The sequence below is a fragment of the Mustela nivalis genome, assembly GCF_964662115.1.
Source record: "Mustela nivalis genome assembly, chromosome: 10".
NCBI lineage: Eukaryota > Metazoa > Chordata > Mammalia > Carnivora > Mustelidae > Mustela > Mustela nivalis.
Genome location: NC_139029.1, coordinates 28,988,283 through 29,003,163, shown reverse-complemented (window position 1 = coordinate 29,003,163; position 14,881 = coordinate 28,988,283). Strand labels below are relative to the sequence as shown.

At 39.8% G+C, this 14,881-nt stretch overlaps 1 protein-coding gene across 39 annotated transcripts in view; it reads right to left on the bottom strand.

Annotated features, from left to right (window-relative positions):
* MACF1 (microtubule actin crosslinking factor 1) overlaps positions 1–14,881 on the bottom strand; it is a 339,595-nt gene that overhangs the window by 44,925 nt on the left and 279,789 nt on the right. For 35 of the 39 annotated variants that reach the window (XM_082686968.1, XM_082686965.1, XM_082686964.1 and 32 more), the window contains 9 exons: positions 10,458–10,619; positions 10,096–10,266; positions 9,301–9,467; positions 5,244–5,403; positions 4,555–4,881; positions 3,517–3,601; positions 2,766–3,007; positions 1,869–2,075; positions 3–122 (listed from right to left, as the gene is read on the bottom strand). In XM_082686968.1, the coding sequence (XP_082543094.1) occupies positions 3–122; positions 1,869–2,075; positions 2,766–3,007; positions 3,517–3,601; positions 4,555–4,881; positions 5,244–5,403; positions 9,301–9,467; positions 10,096–10,266; positions 10,458–10,619 (1,641 nt within the window). The remainder of the gene's footprint in view (positions 1–2; positions 123–1,868; positions 2,076–2,765; positions 3,008–3,516; positions 3,602–4,554; positions 4,882–5,243; positions 5,404–9,300; positions 9,468–10,095; positions 10,267–10,457; positions 10,620–14,881) is intronic. The other 4 variants (XM_082686988.1, XM_082686990.1, XM_082686963.1 and 1 more) reach the window with 1 other exon arrangement.

Sequence of the window (14,881 nt, the reverse complement as noted above, 5' to 3'; positions counted from 1 at the left end):
ACCTTCTGCACCTGCAGCTGAGCTGTGGTCTGGTCTTGTTCCAGGCGAATTGGACCCAGGGCCGTCAGTTTTCGTTTTGTTTCAGCAACCCAAGCTAGTTCTGCATCAGCAGCTTGCTCATACTAATAGACATATTAAAGGAAAATGAGCCAATTACATATAACAATAGTCCATCTCCTTATAATTAGAATTTCTTCAACACAGAAAGGCCTGGATTTTCACTAATATGGTTTATATTACAAAGTAAAGACAAAACGGGGAGAAGTTCATAAAATCATAAATCAAGATGCAGACAACTTGGAATGGATTAGGGGCGCCTGGGTGGCTCATTCACTAAGTGTCTGCCTTCGTCTCAGGTCCTGATCCCAGGGTCCTGGGATCTAGCCCCGCATCAGGCTCCCTGCTCAGCGGGAAGCCTGCTTCTCCCTCTCCCACTCCCCCTGCTTGTGTTCCCTCTCTCACTGTGTCTCTCTGTGTCAAATAAATAAAATAAAATATTAAAAAAGTTTTGAATGGATTATACTTCAAAAAATGTGAGTTGATCCTATTTCAACTTCTTTAGAAAGAAGTTAACAAAACCCAGTTAGTGGTCCTATAGCTAGAAACAACAATGAAAACTGACACTCTTAAAAATACAGTTCTTGGGGTGCCTGGGTGGCTCAGTAGGTTAAAGCCTCTGCCTTCAGCTCAGGTCATGATCCCAGGGTCCTGGGATCGAGCCCCGCATCGGGCTCTCGGCTCAGCAGGGAGCCTGCTTCCTCCTCTCTCTCTGCCGACTTGTGATCTCTGTCAAATAAATAAAATCTTTAAAAAAAAATACACTTCTTATCACAATCTTTTTATGAGCCTGTGCTCTTTCTGCCAGTTCTTTTTCCTACCCATACACTGAAGAGTACTTTTGTCATATGTTTAAATATATCACTAAAAATGGCAGCAGACAGTTGAGTCAAGTTAACTAGGAAGTACTTGCTTGGCAGAAGTGTTAAGAACCCAGGAGAACACCCAACTTTTAAAGGGTCATGCAGAAACTAAGAAAAATGAAGAACATGTTCTATGTGATTGCCGTTTAATGAGGGTCTCCCAATTTCTTCTCTTCTTCAATTTTGCCAACCTACCTACTATCTTTTTAAAGAGGAAAATAAACTCCTCCCAAGCATGATAAATTTCACACTGAAATATTTGGCCAAGATTAGGGATATCAATAAGACACGGGGACACACCTGAAATCACAGCAAACTTTTATGTGGTTCACAAAGATTTTGCTCATCACTGAACCCACGAAGTCATGTTGTATTTACTTTGCACCATGATACATTAATAGGTGCACATCCAGCTACAAAGGAAAGCAAATAACTTTTTCCCGAAAGCAGGAAGGAAAAAAAAATTGAGGGAAATATGACACCTGTGTTTACTGGGAAGGTTCTATTTTGGATGGCTCTGCTATTTTGGTTAGCATATTTGATAGTAATTATAGTTCTTGGTTCCTTCCCCTCTTCCCCCAGCTAATGCTAAAACAGTTGATTATGTCAAACTAAGACTGGGATGTATTTAGACCTCTTGATCCTAGATATTATCTACTTCTATGAGAATCTGCCTCTTAATGGGGCAGTAGCTGAGAAGAGGGACTCTACCACAAATTCCTGTCTTCTCAAAAAGGGTAAAATATTTTCGGTCAAACTAAGATCCACTCTCACATACCTTTATCCAATCACTTCCTATCACTGAAATAATTTGTTACATCAGATTTTGCTTTATCTCATTATTCCTATTCCTGAGCCTGTATTTATGTGGGTCATAGTTTAATACTTTATATATATATATATCACTGCTGTCTAAAATATTAATGCAGAGGTGTTTATAAACATTACCTGTTGTGATCTCTGAATAGCAGCATCAATTTCATCCACCCTTTGTCCCACAGTGTCACTGACCAACTTGTACTGTTCGTTGGCATCAGATACAAGTTTATCCAGCCCTTCTCTGGCTCTCCATGGCACCAGCTCTAAGAGAGCACGGCTCACTTCATTCACTGTGTCCAACACCAGCCTGTGCTCCATGACCTCCTTCTTTAATTCCTAAGGAGGGAAAAAAAGTTTTCAGGCCATTCCTTGCTAAATTAAGCACATTAGCAGCTGTGCTGGGTGGAAAGTGCTATCTCTACCACACATCCCAGCAGGGCTCTGACCTCCTTCCTCCACTTATTTTTTTTCTTGTCTCAGATTTTTCAGTCATTCCACAGCCTGACTTTAGGCTTAGCTGCTGCTTAGAACTGTCTGCAACACTTCTTTGGCCAGACTGTCTCTGGGTAAAACAAAGAGTGTCTCTTTCTTTTTTTCTCCCTACTTCAGTAGAAATGATAAAATAATTCTTTAAGCACAGGCATTTAACTCAATAAGTACCTACACAGTATTTCTGCACATCTAGAACTGTACTAGATCCTGCAGGAAAAACAAATATAACTATGAAGCACTCTCCAGAGAATGAGTTACAGAAGTAAGTTTTTTAAAATGTTACCCTGTAAAGCAAACTTCCCTGGGATCTGTGATTCAGTCCCCCCACCCCCCCTTCAGACCACAGCAAGTAGTCTTAATAAGTCCGCCTTTATGTCAGATCTTACTGTCCATGAGCAAACAAGAAACAAAGGAGGCAGAACTTTTTGGTTTAGATTTAAGGTAGAGACAGCTGGCGATAAAACTTAAAAATCCGAACTTAAGGATTTTAAGAGTAAATTTTTTTTCCCTTTACTGTGTGACATGACAGCTCACCTTCTGTCTTTGTTGAAACTGGGGTATCTGCTCCCCTGTGGGAGACTGTCCTCCACTAGCTGCTAGCTCCTCCTCCACCTCCCTTAGCCACCCAGTCAGTTCCTCATAAGTAGACTGGAACTTGGTGGCCAGCTGCCGGGCTTGCTCCAAAGTTCTAAGGGCCTTGGAGCTAGTGACCGTGATGTCTGCATAGCGAGTCTTGATTCCATCCAGTTTCTCTTGGATAAGCAATACCTCTTCACCTGTGGGGGACAGCGTGCAGTCATTTATATTTAAGAGGAAATGAGGGACTCTCCTTCCAGGGACCAGGAAGTCTCTTTAATCCCCCTTTCTTCAATGTAGAGCTTGAATTTTATAGATGCTCTCTCCCTATGGTAGCAATTTCACCTACCATTCCACACTAAGAGAGGTGGGAAATAAACCTTCTAATTGATAAAAGAAGCTATTTCTGAGATTATTAAGGTCTGAATTCAGCTGCAGGTGTTTCTAGATGTTCCCAGCACCATTCCATGATTGCTGGCCTTACACATACTGGAAGGTAGGGAGAGCCATCATGTACAAACAAACGTGAGACAACAAGGTAATAGGAAATAGGACCCCATGCTGCCAGTGTCCAGGATCACACGGTAATACAATCAGTGAATATAAGCTTCTCCTATATACAAAGAGAAGTGGCTAGTGCAGGGTGCTTATTTCCTGGGAGATGTGATTGAGTGACTACAGAGAGGCAAGAGATGCACTTTCCAAGTACCTGTGGTTTGTTTTAGCAGAGCCTGACCATTTTTAATAGCTTGATCTACATTCTTCTTTCTATTAATGATTTCTTCATTTAAAGCCTGAAGGGAAAGAACAGCATTAATCTTAAAACTATGGCACAACAAAGGGAAAGAAAGGCGAAACCTTTAAGAGACCAAGTTTAAAGTAAAGAGACAAATACCAGGTTAGTTTACACATTGGATATTTGGTTCTTTCATTATCTCTTTGGTTATGCCATTAAGTACTCAGAAAAATTAAATCTGATACTTATAGGCAAGTTCTCCCCTGTACGGGATAGGGAGAGATGTAGAATTAAATCAGTTTTACCAATACACTGGTACCAAATCTGAGCCCAAGAAAGAAGGAAGTAGAATTCAGCAAAAATGTCTACTATGTCCAAAACCAAGACTCAGGAAGTTCAAGAGAAGAAAGTCAGCAAGAACAGGTTGACTTCAATCAGGATACTGCTTAAAAATTCTCAATATCTGAAGTCAATGAAGCAGAATTTTAGGTCATTAACAACAACAGCAAAACAACTGCGTTGTCTATTTTTACTATGAAATTTCATAAAAATTAGATGAACAAAAAATTTTTTTTCTATTAAGATGACAATCCCTGGAATTTGAACCTAGAAAAAATTTCAGAAGTTACAGCTATGTGGTCAAACCTTGGGAAATGTTTAGGTATTTGGCTTTGTTAAATTACATTCTCTTTGATAAAACCGCTCAGATAGAAACTGAGTGACACCTGACCTAATGATGTAAAACATGAGTTGGAGATGGGATGGCCCCTGACTGTACTCTGGATCTTTCAGAGTTACTGATTCAGTTTAAGGGTAAGTATTTCCATGGGCTCATCTAAGAATAGATCAGTCCTTAGCAACAAGTCTATAACTACGTGCTTATGTATAAAATTAAATTGTTTGGAATTAAAATGTTTGGAATGAAAAAGAGAAAAGAAATGAAGAGAAACATGAATCAAAATTACAAAATAACTTCATAACATGACTGATAAAAATGGAAAATGTGAATACCAGGTGGTCAGCATGCTGTTTCTGCAGGACATCCTGTTTGTAATCCTTTACGAACACTGAACTGAGCTTGTCCTCAACCTCAGCCAGCCAGTTGAGCACCTCCACCTCATCCTCCCCGAACAGTCTAGCGTTACACAGTGCTTGTTCAAGCAGGGCTGCTTTTCGACAGCCCCAGTCTTGAATCTCACTGTATCGGGCCTGCAAGGAGTCTAGCTTTTCTGACAGCATGCCCTGCTCTGCAGAGCATGTCAGGGAGGAGAGGGAATGCCCAATTTTGACTGCCTGGTGCACATCTGTTGCATGGCTTTCTATTTCTTCCTCCAGAGCCTGGAAATCCAGATGGAAAAAATGAATAACAGAAACAGAATAAATGAAAAGTAAACATGAAACAATGAATAACAAATGATACAATAAATTAAATAATATAAAAAGTTCACCTACTGAAAGGCAAAAATAATATAAAAAGTGAGAATAAAAGCTGTTTTTTCCTGATGGTAGGCTATTGTTATTTTTACTTCAAGGATGTGACTATTCCCATGGATAATCTGACCATATTTCAAATTAAACTTTAACACCCCCCCAAACATCCCTCCCCCGGCCAAACATATCTTTTAGACTGCTACAGGCAGTTAATTTCTAGGCTTTCTGACTGCAGTGCTGTGTTTTCATTTGCCACAGCCTCTCCCTACCTTGTGCCGGGTGATCTGTTGCTGTATTTTGGCAGTCTGAGTGCCAACAGGTTCTGAGTTAGCGAGTTTTTTCTCTGTGACAGATAAGAAGTCAGAAATAGGTTCAGCTGTCTCATGGAATTGTTTGGCCAGAACCAGGATATCTTCCAGTTGTTTTTGCCTACACAAATATATAGAACAAACTGCTCAGGCAAAAATTCACATTAAGACTAATAGTACTACGTTCAGTGAAATACCAATCTTTAGTGGGTACATTTTAAGTATCAATAGTAAATAGAATGTATATACATAGTACTTTGTGGTTTTAAAGGCTTGCCATAAACATTCCCTTATTTTGGTTCTATCATCACCCTGTAAGATAGGCGGAATTATTATCTCACTATTACAAAAGAGAAAACTGACCCTGAAGGCTTAAAGAAAGATTTGTCTAGTTCACCCAATGAATAGTAACAATGCAATAAAGATTTGAATCAGACTTTCTAATGCTCTTTCTCTTAGGGGATGTAGCACATGCATCATCTAAAGGTGAAACCAAAATCAAGTTTTAACGGAGTCAAAAAAATTACCAGTTTTCATTTCTCTCTCCCTGTCACTGCTACCTTCACTGCTGAGTTAAGAAAAGCGAGCATGTGGGGCGCCTGGGTGGCTCAGTGGGTTAAGCCGCTGCCTTCGGCTCAGGTCATGATCTCAGGGTCCTGGGATCGAGTCCCGCATCGGGCTCTCTGCTCAGCGGAGAGCCTGCTTCCCTCTCTCTCTCTCTGCCTGCCTCTCCATCTACTTGTGATTTCTCTCTGTCAAACAAATAAATAAAATCTTTAAAAAAAAAAAAAAGAGAAAAGAAAAGCGAGCATGTGAGGAGCAAAGGCAGACTATGAACTAGAACTCCTTCACCATCTCCCTCATTCCAATGATTTCGAGCACCAGAACACAACTTTGAATCCAGATCTAAGGCAAAAAAAATGACCTCAGACTAGCTGAATTTGCCAACACACATGGCAGTCAAAAGATTATAGACTTCACAGCTCACTTGGAATCTCAAATCTCATTTAATATAACATCCATACTAAATAAGCTTAGATTTTAAGTATCCTATAGATTAAAAATTACACAGGGGAGGGGGAGTCTGATAGGAATGTGAAAGATAAACAACTACAGAACTGGATTAGCCCACAGATTAAAATATAAGGTCATAATTATGTCTTTGAATCATTAAGAACAGACTAAAGGCTGTGTCATTTGAAAAGGCCTGGAAGTACATGATGCACTTTAGTTCAATAAACCTTTACTGAACAGGATGTGTGCCAGGCCCTATGCTGTGTACCCTGGACAAATTTATTTTCTTTATTTGAGAGAGAGCAAGAGAATATAGGTGTGCATACGGGGCATGGGTGGGAGCTGCAGAGGCAGAGGGACAAGGAGAATCCGTGCTGAGCACAAAGTCTCATGTGGGGCTTGATCTCAGGATCCTGGATCACGACCTGAACTAAAATCAAGAGTCAGACATTTAACCAACTCAGCCACCCAGGCACCTGCAAATTTATTTTAATAAAAAAATGATTTAAATATAAAGGCTTACCATTTTAATGATCTGGAAACCCAATTATGTTTAAATATAAAGAAAAATGTATTGCTAAATACTGTTTTAATTTCAATTTTTAAAAATAAACTTGTTTCTTTTTTAAAGATTTTATTTATTTGAAAGAGAGAGAGAAAGAGCAGGTGCACAGTAAACAGATAGGCAGAGGGGGAGGGAGAGAGAGAATCCCAAGGAGACTCCCTGCTGCGCAGACAGCCCAAAGTGGGGCTTAATCCCACAACCCTGAGATCATGACCTGAGTTGAAATCAAGAGTTGGATGTTCAAGGAACTGAATCACACAGGTGCCCCAATTTTTATTATTACTAATTTTTTAATGTTGAAGAATATGAAGCTGCTCTGTTTATTTTTTAAGTAAACTTTACACTCAATGTGGGGCTCAAACTGACAATCCCAGCCAAACGCCCCTCTAAATGCCTTTTTTTTTTTTTTTAAATTTGACATACAGAGATCACAAGTAGGCAGAGAGAGTCAAGCAGAGAGAGGAGGAAGCAGGCTTCCTGCTGAGCAGAGAGCCTGATGCAGGGCTCGATCCCAGGACCCTGAGATCATGACCTGAGCCAAAGGCAGAGGCTTAACACACTAAGCCACCCAGGCGCCTTGCTATTTTTTTTATTAATTATTTTTATTAACATATAATGTATTATTTGCCCCAGGGGTACAGGTTTGTGAATTGTTAGGCTCTAAGTGCTATTTTTAAATGTCAATATCAACTATGGAATAATCTGTTTGTGCAAGCCTTCAAAACACATCTTCAATTACTATAACTAAAGCACATAATCTTAAAAATTATGTATATACGTACATATGTATATACATGTGTGTGTGTGTGTGTGTATAAAATGAAAAAAATTATCCCTGATTTTTGTGTCTTTCTGACTTATCTCTGGATTTGGGAATGTGAAAGTTTAGAGATTAAGTACATAAAATAATGATAAAGGTAAAAATAAAGAATTACAGCAGTTAAGAGGAAGATGGAGGTATTCCATGCTTGGGGAACAAAGAAAACTTCATAGAAAAGGAGAAGATAAACACAGGTATTTCATGGAAGACGCAACACCATCAGGAAAGACACAGAATTAGGAAGTGAAAGAAGATACTGAAAAATATGGCATACTTCACCTATAATATAAGGAGTGAGAAGAGCAGAGACTAAGAAATGTAGATTAGGCCCAAATAGCTGAGGGCTTCCAATGTTGGGTTAAAGAGCTTAGATTTTATTTCATAAGCAACAGGGAGTCATTAAATTTCTGAGCAAGGCAAAGGGGAAGTCAGAGGGTTAAGCGGTAATTGAGTGATTAAGTGACTAGTGATGAGTTAGTTTGGGGAACTACCTCAAGTAGGCTAGCCCGAGTCAGGAACTGAGCGAGAATTAGAGAAATAAATGAACAGGGCAGACACTATGGAAGTAAAATGGACAGAATTTAGCATTCTAATAGATGTGGGAACACAAAGGAGCAGGGGAGAAAGGATAAAAAATGGAGTTAAGTTTTGAAGCCTGGTAACTGGAAGGTTAATGGCACTATTAATGGAAATGGAGAAAGCAAAGAAAAAAAGCAGTACAATCTAGAAATAAAACTAAGCATAATTTTAAAAATTAGGTTGAGTTCTTTCATTTTTGTTTCTCCCACTAATATGGTCAACAATACTTTGCAACCCAGATAAGTAAGAAAACAAGCACACTGTGGGCCAGTGGAAATAAGGAGACTGAAGAGCTAGTTAGCTGACCACTGCCACTGGCTACCTAGAAAACTGAAAGAATCATAAATGATCATCTACACTACTCTCATACAGATTTAACTAACTAACATTTATTTTTAAAAACTGGGGACAATATAAGGTAAAAGACATTCAGGCGACATACTAAGCTTAAATAATGTTGGGTACATAGCTACAGAAGGAGAAAGCACTTCCTTGAAGGAGAAAAGTATGCCGCCTGTCTTTTGGCCACTTACTGAAGATTGTTCATGCATCTCTTGAATGTCCATTTATTTAAGAGAATCACAGACTAGATCCTAGATGCAAAAACATCTAATATTGGGATAAGCAATCAGAAAAGAAACATGATAAATTTCAATTCCAAGTATCAAAAATATTACTTATAAATATGAAGGGGAAAAAATCTGTCTCAAAAACTCAGAAAATAACTTGGCTGGATTGCAGGCGTCAGTGTCTGTCGGTTTGGAACCACGAATATATCTCAGCAGAACAAAAGCACAGAGCAATGAGTCTTCCAGCTCTCAGAAATTCCTGGAGTAGCTGAGACTTGTTTCCTGAGAGTGACTGTGATTATGAGGATCACCTCCAAAAACTTATTCTTCTTCAAGATAAAAGGCCATGACATACCTGCCCAAACACTCTATGATTCATCCAGGACCTTTTAGAGCACCTTAAGGATAGCAAGTCAAAAACTGGGCAAAACACGTTCTCTGACCCATTCCTCAAAACCCCTTTGGCCTTACCTGGCTGCTGCCTTGCTGAGTAGTCCAGTCCACCTACTTTCAAGACCCTCCAACTGTCCAGTGATTTTCTCCCGATCAGCCAGCTCAGCTGACTGGGCTATTCTGCCTCCTTCCGCTTGAAGCATATCTACTGTGGCCTTCCGATCATCGAGGAGCCGCTGGAGCAACTAGAGCACATAATGTTTAAGGAGAATGAAGAGTGGTAACACAAGGTCACTTTACAATCTGAAATAAGGAAGAAAATACAAACAAAGATCCCCAAGCCCCATCCCACCAAATCCTAAACTGGATCGAGTAGTGGTGGCTTTTTTTCCAACCTGAGGCAAAAACACGAGAGGTGGCAAAGTTGCTACCCCTAGATGGACTTCTCATATGCTTACTTTGGTTTTTAAATGGAGGAGTGATGGTCACTATGTGACTAACAGGGAACTTATTTTGAACCAGGAGAAAAATGCACTGAAATGGAAATTAAGCCAACAAAAAACATAGACAGAAACTTATTTACACATGATATACTGTGTTATTCAGAATACTGCTGACCCTAAAAACCTCATAAGACAGAGCTCTGAGTGAAAACACAAATGCAGACAACTGTTTGGTCCAGTATGTGCCACAGGAAGCTGGTTGATTAAGTAAGATGAGGCAAATCAGTTTTCATTTTTCTTTTCATGATCACACAAAGTAGGTCAGGATTCTCCTAAAACTCTGGAATATGCTCCTGAACTCTTAAGCACATGTGTTGTCTGCCACTCCCCACGGCTGTTTCCAGTTCACCCTCCCAACATTCTTGCTTACCTTCTGTTCTTGGATCTGTGCTTTCACCACTTTATACTCGGCAGATGGAGGCTTCTGATTGGCTATGAGCTCCTCAGTGTCGGCCAACCAGCTGAGCAACGGCTCCAAGGCATCTTGAAACTTCCCACAATGCAACAAAGCCTCCTGCAGTTGTGCAATCCTTTGTGCAACCTGTATCACAGATGTGGGGCCTCGTTAGGAGAAAGGAGAGAGCTTTTTAAATGATTGCCGCCGCCCCAACTCCAGATTGCAACTGCTAAATTTGTATTTGCATTCAGATTGCAGGGAAACCTCAGCTTGAGATGTGCCTTTTCTAAGCTCCCCATTCCCAAGGCACTAGTTACCCCCCACCGGCCACTCGCCTTTTTGTTCAGCGTGTTCCATCGAGCATTGATCTCCTCCATGTCATGTTCCAAACCCTGCACGTCACAGTTTTTCCCCGCACTCTGAATCAACCCCTGGCCGAGTCCATTCACCTGCTGTAGCTTCATTTGAAGGGGATCCACCTGTTCTTTCTGAAACATCTAGATAATTGCAAGTCAAAGATTTAATCTAAAGGCAGCAATCAGACCCTCTACACCACACAATGACTGGTCATTCTTGGGAGATTTATATTTAAGAAAAGAGGGGCAAGAAAAAACAAAGAGAAAAAACAAGCCATCTGTACAGGGAACTATCAAAGAAACATGTGGTTTCATATTTCAGTACATCCTCCTACGGACAAGTAATTACAGAGTTATGGCACTACTTAGGTCTTTTAGCCAATGACTCGTGGTTGGTTGGTTTGTTTCTGCTTGCTTAATTTTTAATGCAAAAAGCTATAGGGAATAGAGAAGCATCAGTCTCAAGATACCATAAAAGTGTGATGTATACCAATCCTAAAAGGGAAGAATATCAAATGACCAGTATTTAAGATTAAAAATACCTTGGGGAACAGCTTTAACATACCACTGATACAGGCAATGCTCTTCTTTGACTAGGAGCAATAACTCAATTAGCCAAAACATTATTAATGTTGTGAGAAATGCCAAACTCATAGTTTAATCCCCCTGTGGTCATTTAATTCCATTCTGGTCTAGGGCCACAGACCACACACCGCTAATAATCTTGGAGCAGTATTCCTGAGATTACAAAGGGAAATGGGCCAGTAATACTGGGAAATGTCCTCACCAACTTCAGACACATACTCTAAGATGCAGATATACATAAAGCATTCTTAAAATTATAATACTGAATATCCATGTTCATCATTAAACAATGGAATTTTAAAACAATGTGAAGGAGTGTAACAAACAATGCATGTTTCTTTCTACTGAAGTTCTTAAGCTCCATTATGACTCAGAAAAGAAACAGAGTCAAAAGAAAATGGTACTTTGACACATTAATGGTATTAAGGAAAAGAATAAAACAGATAATTATCTCAAAGATCAGACTTCTCTCAATTATCAATTATCAGAGGATAAAATCAGCCACATTCCACAGATTTTATAGATCCAATCTGGATCTATTGCCATTCTCTTTTCTTCTATAAAATGTTCCTTCAGTTTCAGTGACACAGGTGAGTCAACTAAAGCCAAAGAAGGACAAAAAATGGAAGAAAACAAAAATGTAAAAGAAAAACATAAACTCAGGTTAGGATTAATTTTGGCCTATATAAAACTACAGATTACACTTGGATTAGGAAACGGATTCTTGAGAGAATGGGCTATGGCTGGATAAGTGACTCACCAGGGAGGAAAAGCCCCAGGGAACACTAAAAAAGGAAGGTTTCAAAGGTAATTACCAGGGAGCTTCATTTTATACTATAATTTGATTACACCATATTTTGTTAGGCAACACTACAAGGCGGTTCAGCTAAAAATGACTGTTGCCCCAACAACATGATTCCCGGAAAAAGCAAGTGCTATGATTCCATTTTCTACTAAAGATGTTTTCACTGCAGGAAAATCAAAGCAGAGGGGGTAAAAAAAACAACTCCAATGTTTTAAGTTGCTTAGGTACAACAAAATAGTGGTGGTGGTGGTGGTAGGGTGTGGGGATTGGAAAGGCAAAGAAAGAAAACCAAAGGGGAGGGGGGAAGACATCAAGTTCACACTGAAGAGCCCACTTTTATCCAGTAAGCAAATCTTGTGTCATACTTAACATTTAAATTCCTTCTGTGCTGTCCAATACGAGGCTATTTAACTAAAATTCAGTTCCTCAACCACACTAAGCCACATTTTGTGGCTGTATGTGGTTAGGTGCCTGTTGTACTGGGCAGTACAGATAGGGAATATCTCCATCTTGGCAAGAAACTACTGGCTAGTGATATACATGACACAGAAAAGTAAAATATATTCAAATAACTTAGTAATCTCTTTCATATAACAGAGGTAATTCTTTTAAAAAATCTGCATTTACTTTGTCAATGAACATTTCCTATGGAAGCATTAGAGATTCCTTCTTTTGTTCCCCAACCTCCATTCCATGGATTGAGTTGACAGGGAATGGGTATATGTCTCAACTTTTGTCCAGAAGTTTGAGAATCTATGATAGTACTTCTAAATAAACACTATCTAAATATTTACTTTGAACACAAGTGAACAGAATGTTATAGAAAGTACATTTGAAAACACTTGCTCCCTTCTCTCAACTCCCAAATAAAGCTGTTCTGCAAAATCAGTGCTTTCAGATGCATTAAAATTCCTACTCCTCAATATTTCAATGGGGCTGTGCCATGTTATTAACCAACCAGAGCTGGCAGACATTTCCCAGAGCAAAACACTACTAAAAATTATTGCAAGAGTGTAAGATGCAACTGGGACATAAAACAGAAAATTTCCCAAAGAGTTTTTTTTTTTTTTTAAAGATTTATTTATTATTTTCTTGTTTGACAGACAGATCACAAGGAGGCAGAGAGGCAGGCAGAGAGAGTGGGGAGCAGAGATCTTGAAGCAAGGCTCAATCCCAAGACCCTGAGATCATGACCTGAGCCAAATGCGGAGGCGTAGCCCACCGAGCCAACCAGAAACCACCTAAAGAACTTCTTCAGGGCGCCTGGGTGGCTCAGTGGGTTAAACCTCCGCTTTCGGCTCAGGTCATGATCTCAGGGTCCTGGGATCGATTGGGCTCTCTGCTCAGCAGTGAGCCTGCTTCCCCCTCTCTCTCTGTCAAATGAATGAATAAAGTCTTAAAAAAAAAAAAAAAAAAGAACTTTTTCTTTTCTTTTTTTTTTTTTTTAAGATTTTATTTATTTGAGAGAGGGTAAGAAAGAGAGCATGAAAGGGGAAAGGTCAGACTCCCTGTGGAGCTGGGAGCCCAATGTGGGACTCGATCCCAGGACTCCAGGATCATGACCTGGGCCGAAGGCAGTTGCCTAACCAACTGAGCCACCCAGGCACCCTTTAAAACACTTTAGTCTTTGGTAATACAACATTCTCCCAGTTTTCATCCTGCCTGATCCATTTTTATCTCCTTTGCTCTCTCCCTCCTCTTCTAGACCTCCAAATGTTCATCTTTGGGAAGTGGGGGTCAGGGGAAGACATCAGTCTTGGGTTCTCTTCTTGGCAATTCTATCTATTCCTGTGGCTTTAAATATTAACCATGATGTTTATGGTATGTGTTTGTATATGTGTGTACAAATACATATGTGCGCATCTGTACATCCAAATATTTTCTTAATATTGCCATACAAATGAATCATGGGTACCTCAAAAACCTAACCATTCTACAACTGGACAGTACCTCCTCCTTTCCTCTTCCCCCAAACCTGTTCTTCCCTAAATCAATAATTTACTATTGCTCCAATCCACTCAGTTGTACAAACTAGAACCTAGAAGCCAACCTTGAGAACTCCCTTTTCTTCTCCTTCTCTCCCTACATAAAGTCATTATCAGGTCTTATTGATTCTGCCTCCAAAATATATCTTGAGTCTAACCAACTGGTCTTCAAATCCACTGATGCCTCTCTAGTCCAAGCCACCTAGACAACTGCAATAACCTAGCAGCCTCGCAACTCTGTCCTTAATCCCTGTTAATGCACTCCACATATAGCAGCCAGTGTGATTTCTTCGTGTATATGTGTTTGTTTTGATTTTTTTTTTGCAAACCATTCAGTGTTTTCTCTATCTCATGCCAATCCCAAGACAAATTAATAAAATGTAAGTCAAAATAAACCTCAGATTTATAAACTCCAGCCAGTGTTGAGAATGTTTACTGTCTAGGTAGGGTGGTTTTCTCTATTGTTAGGCTGAGAGTAATGTTTTAAAAATGTAAATGAGGGGCACCTGGGTGGCTCAGTTGGTTAAGTGGCTGCCTTTGGCTCAGGTCATGATCCCAGAGTCCTGGGATCAAGTCCCGCATCAGGCTCCTTGCTCAGCAGGGAGCCTGCTCCTCCCTCTGCCTGCCTCTCCCCCTGCTTGTGCTCTGTCAAATAAATAAATAAAACCTTCTAAAAATATAAATTAAAAAAAAATAAAATGTAAATGAAATCATTAAAATCCTTCTTTCTTTCTTGGTTTTGACTCAGGTCGTGATCTCATGATCATAGGATTGAGCCCTGTGTGGGGCTCCACAAACAGCATGGTGTGTGCTTGAGATTCTCTCTCCCTCTGAAATAAATAAATCCTTAAAAAAAAAAAAAAAAGTCACATGGTCTTCTAAGCCAGCCAGGTGCTCCTATATTTGTGTCCTCTTTGCTTAATATCTGCTTCTGCTAATACAATGTAAGTTCCACAAGGGCAAGGACTATGCCAATCTTATTCACTGCAGGAGCCCCAATACCTGGCACAGAGTAGGTATGCAATAAC